The 15,412-nt window shown below is 48.4% G+C and overlaps 1 protein-coding gene and 1 long non-coding RNA gene across 2 annotated transcripts in view; one reads left to right on the top strand and one right to left on the bottom strand.

Moving 5' to 3' along the window:
• LRRC75A (leucine rich repeat containing 75A) overlaps positions 1-13,360 on the top strand; it is a gene marked incomplete at its 5' end in the record, with an annotated part of 43,446 nt that extends 30,086 nt beyond the window's left edge. Inside the window, 2 exons of the mRNA XM_080923759.1 lie at positions 9,440-9,555; positions 12,144-13,360. Of these exons, the coding sequence (XP_080779885.1) occupies positions 9,440-9,555; positions 12,144-12,675 (648 nt within the window). The 3' untranslated portion in view covers positions 12,676-13,360. The remainder of the gene's footprint in view (positions 1-9,439; positions 9,556-12,143) is intronic.
• Positions 13,361-13,574: 214 nt separating this feature from the next.
• Positions 13,575-15,277, bottom strand: LOC308425572. Its single transcript, XR_013975161.1, has 5 exons — positions 15,139-15,277; positions 14,893-14,937; positions 14,367-14,416; positions 13,904-13,967; positions 13,575-13,716 (listed from the first exon to the last, which is right to left on the bottom strand). It is a non-coding gene; the product is annotated as an uncharacterized lncRNA (long non-coding RNA).
• Between the last annotated feature and the right edge of the window lie 135 nt (positions 15,278-15,412).

The raw sequence follows: 15,412 nt of genomic DNA, 5'->3' as shown, positions 1-15,412 counted from the left end.
TCAGTCTGTGTACTCAGTGCAGGCTGCTACACAAATTACCATGGCCTGAGGGCTTCTAGGCAGCAAATCATTTCTCACATTTGGCCGGAAGTGCAAGGCTGGGGTGTCTGATGGAACCCTGTTCTCTATCTCAGATGGCTGCCTTCTCCTGTGTTCTTACCTGGTGACAGTTCTCTAGACCACTCTTAGAACAGCTCTGACAAGGGTTCTACCCTCACAACCTGGCCATCTCCCGAAGGCCCCGCCTCCGTGGCTAGGGTTCCAACACTTGAGTGGGAGCAGAGCACAAGCCTTCAGTGCACTGTGTCGTGTCCCTCGCTTACCAGAACTTCATTTTCCACAACCCCAAATGGACATCAAAACCATCTCCCTCTGCTGAGCGCTAAATGATAGCTCAGGAGAGGCACAGGCATGAGCATTTGTCCCTATGGCCACCTCTACACAGAAGCTGATGTTGCAGCTGCTTTGTGGCACCTTATGAGTGCCACCAGGGTGCTAAAGTCCAGCAGAGTTAGGAAACAGCAGCAGTTAAGATATGGTCTCCATAGGCCCAGTCTGGGAAAACAGCAAGCTTGCTCTCTGACCAGGATTTCCAAAGCCAACAGAGTGGACCCTGTTCTGCTGGACGTTCAAAGACCAGCCTTGAGCTCTCTAAGACTCTCCCAGGCGTGGGTGAGACAGAGGGGAAAGAATCTCCACACTGATGTAGCCGTAACTAGTTCAGTGTTCTATGCTCCTGTCCAAGAGCTCTGATTCGAAATGAAAGACACACAAACACCAGCTTAATTTTTGATGTGCCTTACTAACTCAGTGGCTGGGCCAATCCTGAAGGTCCCCAAGGCCAGCACACTCTCCCCTCCAGTATTCCCTAGTCAGCACTTTCCAAATCTGTATTTTATCTTTGCTGCCCCAGACCCAAGCAGGCAAGACCCTGGGGCCTCTCCCCTGACCCTCACATGTCTGCAGGCTCTTAATTCTGATCTCTGCTTCCCTGTCAAGGCGTGCTCTGTCTTACACCCCTCTCATGGCCAAATTCCTTCTTTCTCTCCCCTGCATTTCTTGTCTGGGACTCCTAAAAGTCCCGCCTCTTTCACTCTGCCCAGCCATTAGTTGTTGGCTCTTGATTAAACAAAAACCAATTGGGGGACAGGGACCCTCAGCATTTGACATGCAGATTCCCATGTGATTTGAGAAGCTGAATTAAGACAAAGCATTAGAACCAATCCAACAGTAAGGAGGCAGCCCCACCAGAGTCACCTACACTGACTAGGGTTGATTAGATCCTTGTCATAGATCTTTGTATCTGACACTCTCCTAGTTATTCAGTTGTAGCCTTGAGGTTATAGACAGAGGTGTGAAGACTGTCAGCTATTAGATGGGAGTCTGTCTGTTCACATCATGTTAGACCAGCAAGAACAGAGAGGCTAGAATCAGGAACTGGGCAAGCATCTTCAAAGACCCGTAGTGATCTAATGCCAGCTAAGGCCCATGTCCTAAAAGTTTAAACACTGCCCCAAATAATCCACCAGCTGGGAAACAAACATTCAAACCATGGGCCTGTGTGGTAGTTGGACAACCCAACACTTGCAATGGCCTCATCTCCTCCCGGTAGAATTCCTCTGAAAGTTTCCACCAAGCCCTTAACAAATGGCTCTTTGCAGATGCTTAAAATCTAAAGTATCACCAGGTGTGGTAGTGCACACCTTTAGTCCCAGCACTTGGGAGGCAGAGGCAGGCCGATCCAAGTTTGAGGCCAGCCTGTTTCAGGACAGCCAGAGCTCTGTTAGAGAAACCCTGTCTCAACAACAGCAACAGAAAAGTCTAAATTAGCCCTTATTTACTTGATAGTTACATTGCCATCTGCTTTACCCACTAGAATAGAGATTCTAAACCTTTACTCCCTAGTACTCAAGAATAGAGCAAAGGCAGATCTCTACAAGTTCAAAGCCAGCCTGGTCTATGTAGCAAGCTCCAGGCCAGACAGAGCTACACAGTAAGACCCTGTCTTAAAAAAAAAAAAAAAATAGGACTAAGGATTTTTCCATCCATCTTGTTCACATTTACATCTTATAACAGGACGTAGCACGTCCCATTGTGTGTGTGTGTGTGTGCTTGCACATGCATGTAGGCAATTAGATATAAGTATGTATCCAAATGCATGCATACACCTGTGCGAGTGCTCATGGAGATCAAAGGACAGCCTGGGTGCCTGCTGTGCCTCAGAAGTCTTCTACCTTTTTTTTGAAACAAGGTCCCTCACTGGCCTGTAATTCAAGTGTGTTAGACCAGCTGCTTCCACCTCCCCTGTCACCACAGCTAGAATCACAGTTAGGTGCCATGACAGTGGTCCCCTGACCACCCACACAAATGTCCTCCTCCTAACACACCTAACAACTAACTTAATAAAGGGAAACTAAAACGCACGGATTTGTTCTTAAACAGTCTCCATGGGTTCAGGGGTCCAGGGCTGGTGGCGGGAGGCCCCAGTTTGTTGCCGTGTGGGTGCCTCTGTAGAATTGCTCAAGTGTCCCACATCACAGAGCTAGCCAGGATACCTGTCCTAGAAATCAGTCCTGCCCTGTTCTCTTGATAAATCTCGGAGGACACGGTCTGGGGTCTGGGAGGCTCCCACGCATGCTGTATGAGAGGATATTGAACTTTTGCTCCTCCTACCCTTACATCTTGCCCTGTTTCTCCCATTAACTGAGCCCAACTAGAAACGGGGGACAAGAGACACTGATGATGTGTTCTTCAGCATAGTCCTATGACCAGAGAAGGGCATAAAATGGATGGGGGTGGGGGGAAATCAGTAAGCAAAGAAAAGCAAGCAGTCTGTCTAAACAGTGACCTGTTACTTTATTAGGTTCTTCTATCTACCACCCTTCTAACCTCGATTCCACTCTGATCCCTTCCAACCCCCAATACTAGGTAGGAGAGAAGGGAGGTTAGAGGGGGAAAGGAACATAGACCTCTATAGAGTACTTCCTGCTGATTAGGCATTTCTTGGGCCAAGTCCAGTCTTTGTCATCAGAATTCTCCAGCTTCTGGTCAAACTACAACAGCAACGGGTAACAGCGGAGCACCCCTGTCTCTCTTGGGGCTCTGGCATTTACACCCTCCCCAGAGTCCCTAGAATTAAGCTCTCTGCAGCTGGCAAAGATCGCGCCCCCGTTAGTGCATGAGGCAGATTATAATCACCTGCTGTGAAGCAGCCCCATATCCCACAGCTGGGATTAAAACAAAAAACATATTCACATAACATAACTGGGTTTTTTAAGAAACCAAAACTCTGGTTAAGAGCACTGACTGCTCTTCCAGAGGTCCCGAGTTCAATTCCCAGCAACCACATGGTGGCTCACAATAGGTTCCAATGCCCTCTTCTGGTGTGCCTGAAAATAGCTACAGTGCGAAATTAAAAAAAAAAGAAGAATTAAAGAAAACAAAACTCTTACCACACTGTCCAGTGTATAAAGTGGAGCAGTCAGAACCTGATTAGTCCTGATTAGTGAATAAGTAGATTTATGAATGGAAGAAGCCTCTGAGCGGAGGACAAGGTTGTCGGGGTATAGAGGTGTCTGGGAAATGAAGGTGGCAGAGGGCACCTGACAGCTGAGAGACAGGGAAGGCTGCAGTAGGTTGGCCATGAGCCCCGAGTCTCTGTCCAACAGATTGTGGAGAAGTCCCTCAAACAAACCCTCCGCCCGTGCTTGAGGACAGTATCACTGAGGTCTAGGGAGACTGCAGTGCCCAAAATCCTGGCAGCTGTGCTACCCCACCCCTTCCTCTGCCTTCCTTCTCCATGGTGTGAGGAAGAGTTGCTAGGAGTCTATTCCGCAGTCCGACAGCGAGCCTCCTGCAGTGCTAACTGCAAGTAACAGACACCCACGCAGTCCAGTGACTCGTGGATCCAGAGGCGGCTCAGCATTACAGAGCACTATAGAGGAGCGAGCATGCCGTGCAAATCCATCCGTTCCCCTCTGCCCCGTTGTGTGCCGTTTCCTGTTCACAGAGCTCTTTCCTGTCACTGCACGTGGCAGGGAATATGGCTACCTCTGGTCTCATTTTCGAGTCCAGGTTCCAGGAAGAGGCAGACCTGCTGGTGTACTGGGACAGTTTCTGGACCAGCTGCCAGGAGCTCAGGGGGATCTGGTCATACTCAGAGAGTGCTAGACCTAGGGCATGCAGACATAGGTAATTGCTGCCACAGAGACCCCTGGCCAGAGTTGCTCAAGACGTGGCTGCTCCAAACCCGGGGCTCTAACATTAAGACACTTCCCGTCTATGCTGGGTCTTTTTTTTTTTTTTTTTTTTTTTTTTTGCCCTCACCCTGCACCCACACAATCCTATATACACACTTTCCTCCTATGGGCCATCTCCACTCAATCCTATTGTCTGCTGAAAGAAGACTTTGAGAGAGCCTGAAAAGAGGAGTTGGAAAAGGATAAAAGCACCTTGAATGAATAGGCAGAGGGAAGAGAGTGGGTAGTTCTGTTAGAGCAGCAGCTCAGCCACCGGGCAAATGTCTGGAGCCAGCCGTATGCCTCAGTTCCCTTGTTTGTAAAGTGGGAGTGGTAGGACTGTGTGCATTCATCAGCATCCAAGCGAAGGGAGGAGATGCTTAACGATTTCTAGATGTTCGGTAAGGGCAGGAGGTGTAGCTGGTGCTAGCTGCCATCTGAGGACGGATCCCAGGCACCCCAAAAATCAACAAAAGACCCATGGTGTATTTAGTTCAGGCAAGCAGAGGGGCACTGGTCTCGGCGTGCTCTTTACAGTTAATCTCAACTCTAATTGGCGTGCTCAGCTATTGTTCCTGTTTAGCCAATGAGAAGACCGAGATTCTCTCCCTGGTAGCAGCCCCAGCCTCGCCTTGTGCTCCTCTGCCCCCTAGTGGCCGACGCTATGCACTGCCAGCCCTCTTTATGCCTTTGTTCTCTTGGGCAACTGAGTGGGAGAGAATGGTCCTGGGTATTCCGAAACCCAGGGAAGTGATTGGAGGAGGAGCCAGAGCAGAGGAGCTCAGGTGTGGACTTTGGGTCAGCTTCTTCTGGAAACTGGCAGCAGTTCTGTCGCAGAACATCCCCAAATGATGGTGGGCATGCCTCCAATCCCATCCACTGGCCCTTCTTGATTTCCCGGCAGGACTAGGAGGAAGAGGTGACTGGGAGGTAGGGGAACAGTCAGGACTAAGTGAGAGAATGGGAGAGACGACAGACTTTTTATCGAAGGTTTCCCCGAGTGGTGTGTCGTGAAAGCAGAAGGGGGCTGGTTGGCTCTTCAAGCAACAGAGGAATCAGCAAGTGGGAAGAGGGACAGAGAAGAGCAGTAGGAGAGAGACTGTGAATACGATATAATAATATGTGTATGAAAATGTCATAATGAAACCTATTATTTTGTACACTAACTAAAAATAAAGTTAATCCGCTGCCAGAGGACCTGCCTACTCACCACCAGTGTTGGTTTTTGAAGGTTCCCTGGGATTCCAAGGTGGGAAATGAACTCTAGATGTGCCATCTCTGTCCCATCCTCATATTCCCATTCTTGGGCTCCAGAGTTAGGTGTCACCATTACCAGTCTCTCCCCCTGCCCCTCACCCCAGCCTAGCCTGTACTGGGAAAGGCCCTCAATGGCCATACAGTGACCACCGGTGTCTTTAGCCGCTCTCTCCCAGGTGTCCATTGTTTCACAAGTGTCTAGCGCCTTCTCTGCTTGCTCAGTCTTCTCTCCCTCCCCTCAACTTACTCCATAGTCAGGGGTTCAGCCAGATCCCGGGGAAGCTCAGCTGGAGGTCCAATGGGCTTGGTCAACAGCATGCTTTTCCTCGGGAGCCCCTGTCGATGTCATAAGTACTGACTTAAGTTGTGTCAGCTTAAGAGAGAACGGGTTTATTCTGGCTCACAGTTCAAAGGGACAGTCTATCATGGATATCAAGGTGGCAGGAGCCTGAAGTAACTGCCACATTACATGCTCAGTCGAAAGACCAGATCTCTTCCCCCTCTGATTTAAACGGTCTAGATAATGTTCCACAGCGTGCTTAGCAGCCCGTCTACACAGCCACACTGACAATGAATACTGATATGAACGCCTTGCTTTCTAGCCAAAATTCCCAATCCCTTCGTCTGCAGTCTGCCCACACCTTCTCTGACCTGTATATGACCTCTGTCGCTTTCAGTCCCTTCTATAGGCATGGCCCTGGGTCACCCTCTCAACCTCCAGTCCTCCCACCCTATCTCCCAGTGAGAAACTCCCAGGCTATAACCTCGTCCACCAGCCCTCTCTACCGACTCCCTTGCAATTCCCAGTGGCACATCCTCTGGCCTGGGTCGCTGTACCCGTCATCCGTGATTAGCCCAAGGAAAAATCCAAGTCTGGGAATCTGATGTCTACTCTGGGGTTTGATGAGGTTGCCTGGAGTGGACATCCCAGTTTGTCAGGATGAAGCAACAGGGAACAGAGAGGCTGTGAGAAACAGTCCTGTCAGTCCCAGGCCACCCCGATGGCCCCAATGCCTCCGACAGCTTGTGCTCAGATGCTCCACTTATCTAGACCTTCCGTCACAGGCTTCCTCCTCTCCTGTCCACGTCAGAGTTTCTTCTCTTACCATTCTGTCAGCCACAGCTCCTCAGATCTCAGCTCCCTCCTCTGTATAATGATGAGAGTGGGAATGCTCTGGACTATGGGTGTTCTGTTAAGTTCTAGCTTAGTGTCTGTGGACTAATCCAAGATAGGAAGGCTCAGACAAGTGGTAGGTAGCATGGGGTAGCCCGATGTGACCAGGCCAGGCCAGATCCTTTCTGTCCCTCTCTTTCCTTTACTTTTTGTTTATTTGTTTTGTTTTGGAGACAGGGTTTCTTTGTGTAGCCCCGGCTGCCCTGAAACTCACTATAGACCAGGCTGGCCTCAAACTCACAAATATCCACCTGCCTCTGCCTCCCAAGTGCTAGGATTAAAAGCATGTGTCACTGGTACCCGGCTCTGTATTGATTTTCTAACCCTCAATTCTCCGGAATGTGACTGTATTCAAAGACAAGACATTTTAAAGTACTTAAAGCAAAAATGTGAGTGGTCTGGCTTAAAGCTAGTATAACTGGTGCGTTTAGGACACAGACATGTCCAGAAGAAAGATCCATGTGAGGATGCAGGAGGAAAAAAACTTTACAGAGGGCTAAGAGAGGCCGCACCTTGACCTTCTGACCTCTACAACAGCGAGAACATTAATTTCTGCCATTTAAATCATTGGACTATACATTGAGATAACTGCAGGGAAAACATTTAATAGAGAGACACCAACTCCAGTTCTAGAATTCAGCACAGCCCTGGGTTAGGTCTTTGTTGGCTGGAGAAGTGTGAGTCTCAGCCCAGGAATGGGTGGCAAGATTCAGCATTCAGTTATACTGATCACTGCCAGTCAGCCAATGGAGGAGCAGCCTATGAAAGCGTTTAGAAATGTACTTGTTTGGACTTTGCTATTTGTGGGGTCTTCTTTTCCCACCCTTTGTCCCCCTCTGGTTTCCCTATCACTAGATAAGAAAGAAAGAAGGATATAGGGGAAAGATAAAAACCCCTGAATCTAATCCCTTTCCTTTTGTTTTTTTCTTTGAGCCTAACTATTAAAAGCAAAAAAAAAAAAAAAAAAAAAAAAAACCAACTTCCGAGAACAACCAACAACCCCACCTCTCGGGACGCTAGCATTTATAGACCCTCTGAAAAGTTCCCAGAATTTTAATGTCACACAATCACAGAAACTATCTGCAGTTGGCAAAACCACGCTTCCACTAGAGCACGAGACAAATCCTAGCTACTGCAAAACCACACAATATCCCCACACCTGGGATCAAAACAAAACATTCTTATAATACTTCAGTGTTTTTTTTTTAACTCCAGAATTCTCACTCTCAGATCAAATTGTACAAATCCGTGTCTTGGTTTTCCAAGTGACCTCTCTGTGCCTCTGGTTCTCACCTGTGGGGCAGGGGGAGCAGCACTGGTTTCATATGGGAGTGGAGAATTAACTGAGTCTCTACTTGGCCTAGAACCCAGTGCACAGTAGGCATTCAATAAATACGTTCTGTAGCTATGAACTCCAGGAATTCAACCAATCACAGAGCAATAGGACCCAGAAAAACCAGGCATGGTGACACCTGCCTTTAATCCGCACACTCAGGAGACAGAGGCAGGAAGATCTCTGTGAATTTGAGGCCAACCTGGTCACATAGTAACATAATAAGTTCCAGGACAGCCAGGAGAGACCCTTCCCAGAAAAGCATTATGTCTGTCCTGAATGTGGACAGACTTCTACACAGAGAGCCCCTATCTCAAGAAGAGGAGGAAGAGCAAAGAATAAAGGGAGACAATATATAATTGTTGAAGGGACACAGTTTAGACCATGGTACTCAGGGTCACAAACTCAGATGATGAAAGAGGGATGGAGAGATACCTCAGCAATTAAGAGCAATGGCTGCTCTCGAAGAGGACACTGGTTCGATTCCCAGCACCCACAAAGTAGCTGACAGTCATCTGTAACTCCAGTTCCAGGGATTCTGATGCCCCTTCCTGGCTTCTGCATGCACTGTATGTATATGGTGCACAGACACATTTACAAGGAATACTCTATACACATGAAAAACCTTAATGCTGATGAAGGTGGTGTAGGTGAACAGATTGCCCTGGTAAAGACTTGACCCTCTCAGATTTCTATTTTCTCACTTTGGGGAAAGACATGAGTAAAAGTAATTTTTTTACAACTCTCTGGTTTTTAAGATTTATTTATTTTATGTATGTCAGCGCACTATTACTGTCCTCAGACACTCCAGAAGAGGGCATCTGGATCACATTACAGATGGTCGTGAGCTGGGAATTAAACTCAGGACCTCTGGAAGAGTAATCAGTGCTCTCCTGGAGTCATCTCTCCAGCTCCCAATATACTTTATTATATTAAATACAAGAACCTTGGCTCATGAGCATAGCCCTGCTTCTTAGCACTCAAAGATATGTTGTGTGAGTAAAAAGAATGACTCTGGATATTGTGAGTTGGCAGGGGCCATGCAATGTCCTGCCCAACAGGTCTGTCCCAGCCAGTCATGGTCAGACCTCCCCTCAATTCAGTTTTTTTTTTTTTTTTTTTAAATGTCAGGCTTTCCAGTGATAGCAAGGCAGATTCTCAGAGAGTAGCTCAGTAGTAGAGTACTTGCTTAGCATGTTTGAAGCCCTGGGTTTGATTCCCAGCACACAGGACACACACATGTACACACACATGCATGCACAAACATATAGCTCACATCTACTGCTCCGGCCAAAGGCACCCACAAGGAGCAGCTGAGCAAGCCTGTCTTGTGCTGAGCTCCCAGAGAGCCAGGGAGTCTGGACTGGGGATGGATCAGGGCACCTCCAAATCCTCCAGGGACACCTCACAGACCAGTGCCTGTGGTTGTCTCTGCAGGAAGGTGATGCAATGTGTGCCATGGAGAAGCTGTGCCGGCAGCTGACCTACCACCTCAGTCCCCATTCACAGTGGCGGAGGCACCGAGGGCTGGTGAAGAGGAAACCACAGGCCTGGTGAGTGGCAGTTCCCATAGTCTGCCCTGCCCCGACCCTGCTGACTGAAACCCTTCCAGGGGCACTGTGCTGAGGGAAGGGCCAGAAGGCATGTCAATACATCCTGCTTAAAGGAGGTAAAATCATGTTGGATTTAAGAACCAAGAAAGTAACTTGGTCATTCTAGGTACATGAAAGATGGTGAAAGGACATCCCTGGGGTGGAGCTGGAAAGTATGGCCCCCAGATGGACAGGTGGGGGTGGAGCATGAGGAATTTCTAGTTCCTGGTGTTCCTAGTACTCTGGGATGGAAGCCAGGCATAATGGTGTACCTCTGTAATCCTATACTTTGGAAGCTAAGGTAAGAACCTTGTCTCAAGTGTGGCCATCAAAACCCACTTCCAGAAAGTTCTTTGGGATGTATTTCCTGCCAGGGGATCCAGAGTCTAGACTGAGCCATACAGCAGTGAAGACCCTCTAGAGTTTCATAGTCCCTAAAGACAAGAGGCTTGGGACACAATACATACAGGTCTTCCTGGTAGGAGGCAAGTGAACCTGGGCTGAGGGTGAGACTTCCTGAAAGGGGAACAACTTAGTCATCAAGACAATTCCCCCATAGACACACCCGTAAGTCAGTCTGATCTGGACAATTATTGAGGCTCTCTTCCCGAGTGAGTCTGGTTTGTTTCAAGTTAAAACTTAACCGTCATGGGACTGGAGAGATGGCTTAGCAGTTTAGAGCACTGGCTGCTCTGGGAAATGACTGGGGTTCACATTCTCCAGCTTCCAGACGGAGGCTCACAGCTGTCTGTAATTCCAGGGATCCAACAGACAGGCACACAGTGCACAAACATACGTGCCAGCCAATAAATGTTCATACCTATCAAATAATAAATTTTAAGAATAGCTAGGTGTCCGTGTAGTGATGTATATGCGTGTGCAGGTGCCTGTCACAACCCCTTTAAAGGCGAATATCAGATATCCTGCACATCAGATATTTACATTGTGATTCATAGCAGCATAGTTATGAAGTAGCAATGAGAAAATGTTATGGTTGGGGAGGGTCACCAACATGAGGAACTGTATTGGAAGATTAACTGATCTAGAGGCATCAGAGCCCCTGAAGCAGAGTTACAAGCTGTCCTGATCTGCCTGACATGGGTACCAGGAACCAAACTCATTCTCTGCAAGAGCAGTATGTGTTCTTAACTGCTAAGCCACCTCTCCCATTCTCTCTACCCCTGCACCTTCTGTTTGTTACAGTTTTGGCTTTTTGTTGTTGTTTTTGGCTGTCTTGGGGGGCAGGGAAAAGGGTGTCACAAAGACAGTGTCTCACTATGTAGCACTTGAACTCATGATGTAGACCAGGCTGGTCTTGAACTCAGAGATCCATCTGCCTTCCAAGAGCTAAAATTAAAGACATGTGCCACTACTCTAAGCTTTGGAGATTTTTTTGGGTTTTTTGTTTGTTTGTTTGTTTTGTTTTTGTTTTTTAGTCTCACTATGTAAGCCAGGCTAGCTTTAATATCACAATGCCCCTGCCTCTGCTTCTTTCCAAGTGCTAACTAGAATTGCAGCCACCATGGCCAGCTAGGTCTTCCAGTCTGCCAGTGCCCACACACATGCTCGGTCCGTTCTCCATTTGGGAACTGTATGAATGAAACCTGCTCATTTCTTTCAGATGGCTCCTCCTCACAGTTGAAATTAAACCAGGCACCGACTGTGTGATCAACCATACCTCTGGTAGCTGTGACTTAGCTGACAACATACATATACTCTTGCAGCAAGTTGAGCTGTCCTCAGTGTAGGAGACTCAGAGCTTGCTTGGAACTCAGAGAATGAATAGCTGGACAATGGGAGTGGGGACACATCTAACCACCAGGCCAGGTGGTTCGGGCTCCAGAACAAGGCAAGGGATGGGAAGATGGCAGGGAGAGGAAGCAGCTGAAAGCATCAAGCCTCCTGAAGCTCTTGCTCCAGAGCCCTCTCACCAGCCTGCTGTCTTCAGCTCTTGGAGGCAGGCTTTATTGTAGAAGCTCAGCCCAAGTGATTAACAGTGACAGCATTGCCTATAGGAGGCAGTGCTGTAACACTGTTTAGTGTTCCTCATAATCCTATGAGGATGGTTAACTAGAGAAGCACAGGGTAGGAAACAAAGAAATTGAAACCGCAGGCATCATATAAAAACAGGCTCAAATGGGCTAGAGAGAATGGCTCAGCTGTTAAGGGCACTAATTGCTCTTCCAGAGGTCCTGAGTTCAAATCCCAGCAACCACATGGTAGCTCACAACCATCTGTAATGAGATCTGCTGCCCTCTTCTGGTGTGTCTGACAGCTACAGTGTACTTATAATAAATAAACACACACACAGGTTCTTGAAGAATCATTGGAATGTCAGCCTCAATCACCCTGCTCTGCCTACTCTGCTCAGCCCGAAGTGGATACTGAGGAATCACAAATCACAAAACTCCCCTGGTCTTTCCATACTAAGAGGGAATAGAAGAAATATTTGAGATCTCAAGTCATTATGCAGTTCTGTAGTGAGTCACTACTGCCTCCCAGCGAAGGCCTGCCCAGCTTGCTTAACCTGCTTGTTCCTTCTCTTTCAGTCTTAAGGCCCTCTTATCTGGGAATCCTCCAGACAACATGGTGGATCTGTCAGGCATTCCACTGACTTCACGGGACCTGGAACGGGTGACCAGCTATCTTCAGCGCTGTGGAGAGCAGGTGGACAGTGTGGAGCTGGGCTTCACAGGCCTGACAGATGACATGGTCCTGCAGCTACTGCCAGCGCTCAGTACCCTGCCTCGTCTCACCACACTAGCCCTCAATGGCAACCGACTGACCCGGGCTCTGCTGAGGGACCTCACTGACACCCTGAAGGACCCCAGCAAGTTCCCCAATGTCACATGGATTGACCTGGGCAACAATGTGGACATCTTCTCACTACCCCAGCCCTTCCTGCTAAGCCTAAGGAAGCGCTCTCCAAAACAGGGCCACCTACCAACCATCCTAGAGCTGGGTGAGGGGTCAGGCACTGGGGAGGAAGCCAGGGAAGGTGTGAGTCAGCAGGACCCTACAGGGAGCCCTTTGACACCTGCCAGGAACCATGAGAGTAGGGACACTGTGATCCAGACATGACATGGAAACAGTGGTCCTAACCGGGGAATCCTGGGCAGCTCAAGACAGGTTAGGGGTCCCTCCTACCAGAACCTCCAGACAGCCCTACGGAGCACTGATTAGGATGAGATCAGAGTACTAACTGTCCTCAAACACAACTCCCAGCACTTGCTCAAGGGACTCTGATCTCTCCAGCTGTTCTAGACCAATGCATCTGGACCAGAAGTTCATTGGGTCCACTTACATTTACACCTATTCCAAGATACTTCCCCATTCCCAGGGCCTGCCTCAAATACCACATGGAAAACCCAGTTCAGCTGGGCAACCTTATTGTGTAGGGTAAGAGCAGTACCATGCCTACCTAGCTCCCTTACCACCAATCTGCAGTGTTTTCAACCAGCTGTCTCTGGCCCTTCTCCCATCATCATTAGAGCCTCTCCCATCATTAAAGCCCTGTACTTTTCAAAGTGAGATTTTCAAAATCTCATTTACCAAGGCTCCTAGTCAGCAAAGAGGGAAAATACTCCTAGCCCCTAACAATGAGCAACTGCTCAAACCCAAGAACTGTTCAAATTAAAACCTGAACTCAGTTACAGGGAAAGCACAGCCTTACAGGCCAGGTAATCAGCTTACAGGACCTGGACAAGATGGCATCCCTACACGGTACTGCACAAATGCAGCCAAGGGCGGGAATTGAGTGTGGGTGCCTTCATGCTTTGCCCAAGTCTTAGGTTGTGAAAACAGCCTAGACTGACCAGAAGTTTACAGTGGACTACTTATCACCTGACACTCAACTTTACTCTTCAAATACATGTCTTTAAGGACCAGTACCAAGGACTGTTTTATTATGTATAGTGAGTGCTCTTTGATGGTTAACTGTGCACACAGCTTAAAGAATACACCCAACACATTGGCAATCTTATAACATTTATTAAATGGTGCAGAAAGATCCTGTAACAGGCAGGATTACCAAATGTGCCTGTCCAGAATAAAAGTTGGCAGACACATCCACGGGATTTTTGCTTTCAGGGTGATGGCTGAAGACGCCTCTGGGAATGTAACCTGCAAGAGAACTAAGTTTCAGAATCACTCCTACACAGACCAATGGCATCCAGAACAGTTAAAGATATCTTCAGAAACCGTAGGCTCACCACTACCAATCTGCCGGTAATTCCAGCTATTTTAGGCGTTATCATCATTGATATCTTTTCAGAGTTATGTCAGCCAATCACTATATAGACCAACTCACCTCTGCTGCCGCCAACACAATCTGCAGTCCCTGCAGCCAGTTCTCAGAACTTGAAAGGAACACCCTAAGATAGATTGCAGAAACAGGACATTATTTCTAATGACAGCCTCCCAAAAAAATTAGGGTTTTCTTTTTCTGGCTTTTCTCTTGGGTTTCTTTGTAGCCCTGGGGCTCACAATTGTAGACCAGGCTGATCTGAACTCTGCCTCTTCCCAGGAGGCCTACAGTTCTTAGCATATCCTAGATCTTACAAGGAGAGCATTTCCAAGCTGCTAAAAGAGAACTGTTACTACAATTAAGACCACATAAGTCTTAAGACCCAAGCAATTGGACTAGAAAGCTTAAGAGCACTTGGTTCTGCACTCCGTCTTACCTTAACCACCCCTGTCAACCACAACCAGTATTCACTACAGGCAAAACTCACATGGTCTGAGCCTACTAAAATTCCAAACTGAACGCTTACCTCATGGGAGGCCACAGCTGCTGGCAATCTTCCACTCTTAAATCCCCAACCTAGATAGAAGTACAGCAGCTGTTAAAGACCAGACCAAGTTAATCCTGAACACCAGCCACTGGTGTGGGCTTGACTGCGGTCAGCCAGGAGCCGTTATCGTCAGTTATCGACTCTGACGGCACTTCCTACCAATCATCTCATCACAGCAGTCAAGCCTTCCCGTCCCACTCCAACTGGTACTCTCAGCCATTAACTCGAGGCCCATCTTAGAGCATGCATGTGTCCACGTGGGCGGGCAAGTCCCCTTAGACCACAAGTTGGGTTCCCTGGAGAGAGTGACGTAGCCTCTTGGCTATATGACCCCATCTGATGATACAAAATGGCTTGTAACAGCTGAGCCGTCTCCAGCCCCAGGAGAAGCATAGCTACGAGTACTTCTGCATAAAGTATGAGCTCAAGTGCAATCCTTGTTTTGGGGCTGTGCCTGGAACGCACTATCCAGTTGCACAACTTAAGCCACGTCAATAACTCTTACCTCAAGGTGAGATGCTGCTGCTAGTCCACGGTGTTAACGTCCTGTCTGAAAGGTTAGGAAAAATAAGAATCAAGAGACAACTCAAACATTCATGTTCAGCACCGAGTCGCCGAGGCTTGAACGACTGCGGTCAGCTAAATAGGGATGTCGTCAGTTGTCGCTTCGGACGGCACTTCCTATTCTAGTTTCATCAGTGCAGTCGACTCCCGCCCACGCGCGGCGCCCGCGATGCAGTACTAGACTTACCAGGCTCCCCTAGATCTGGGTAGAGCCCACGGGGGAACTGGGAGGCCGGGCCAGGGCTCAGCAGCGCTGCGGCCCGCCGATTGCAGGCCATGGCGAAGGTACCAGCTCCGGGAGCAAGATGAACGAGACCCCATGATGGCCGCAGAGAAAGATGGACCCGTGAACGTCCTACTCTTAAGGGCTCGGAATAGACCACTCCTCACACGAGGGAGGTAGGGTGGCAAAGGCTCACGGGAACTTCCTGCGCACCTAAGCAGGCTCGCCTCTCTACCCG

Source organism: Micromys minutus (genome assembly GCF_963924665.1).
Source record: "Micromys minutus genome assembly, chromosome: 10".
NCBI lineage: Eukaryota > Metazoa > Chordata > Mammalia > Rodentia > Muridae > Micromys > Micromys minutus.
The sequence above is the reverse complement of the archived record's forward strand: the minus strand, read 5'-3'. Positions and strand labels throughout refer to the sequence as shown.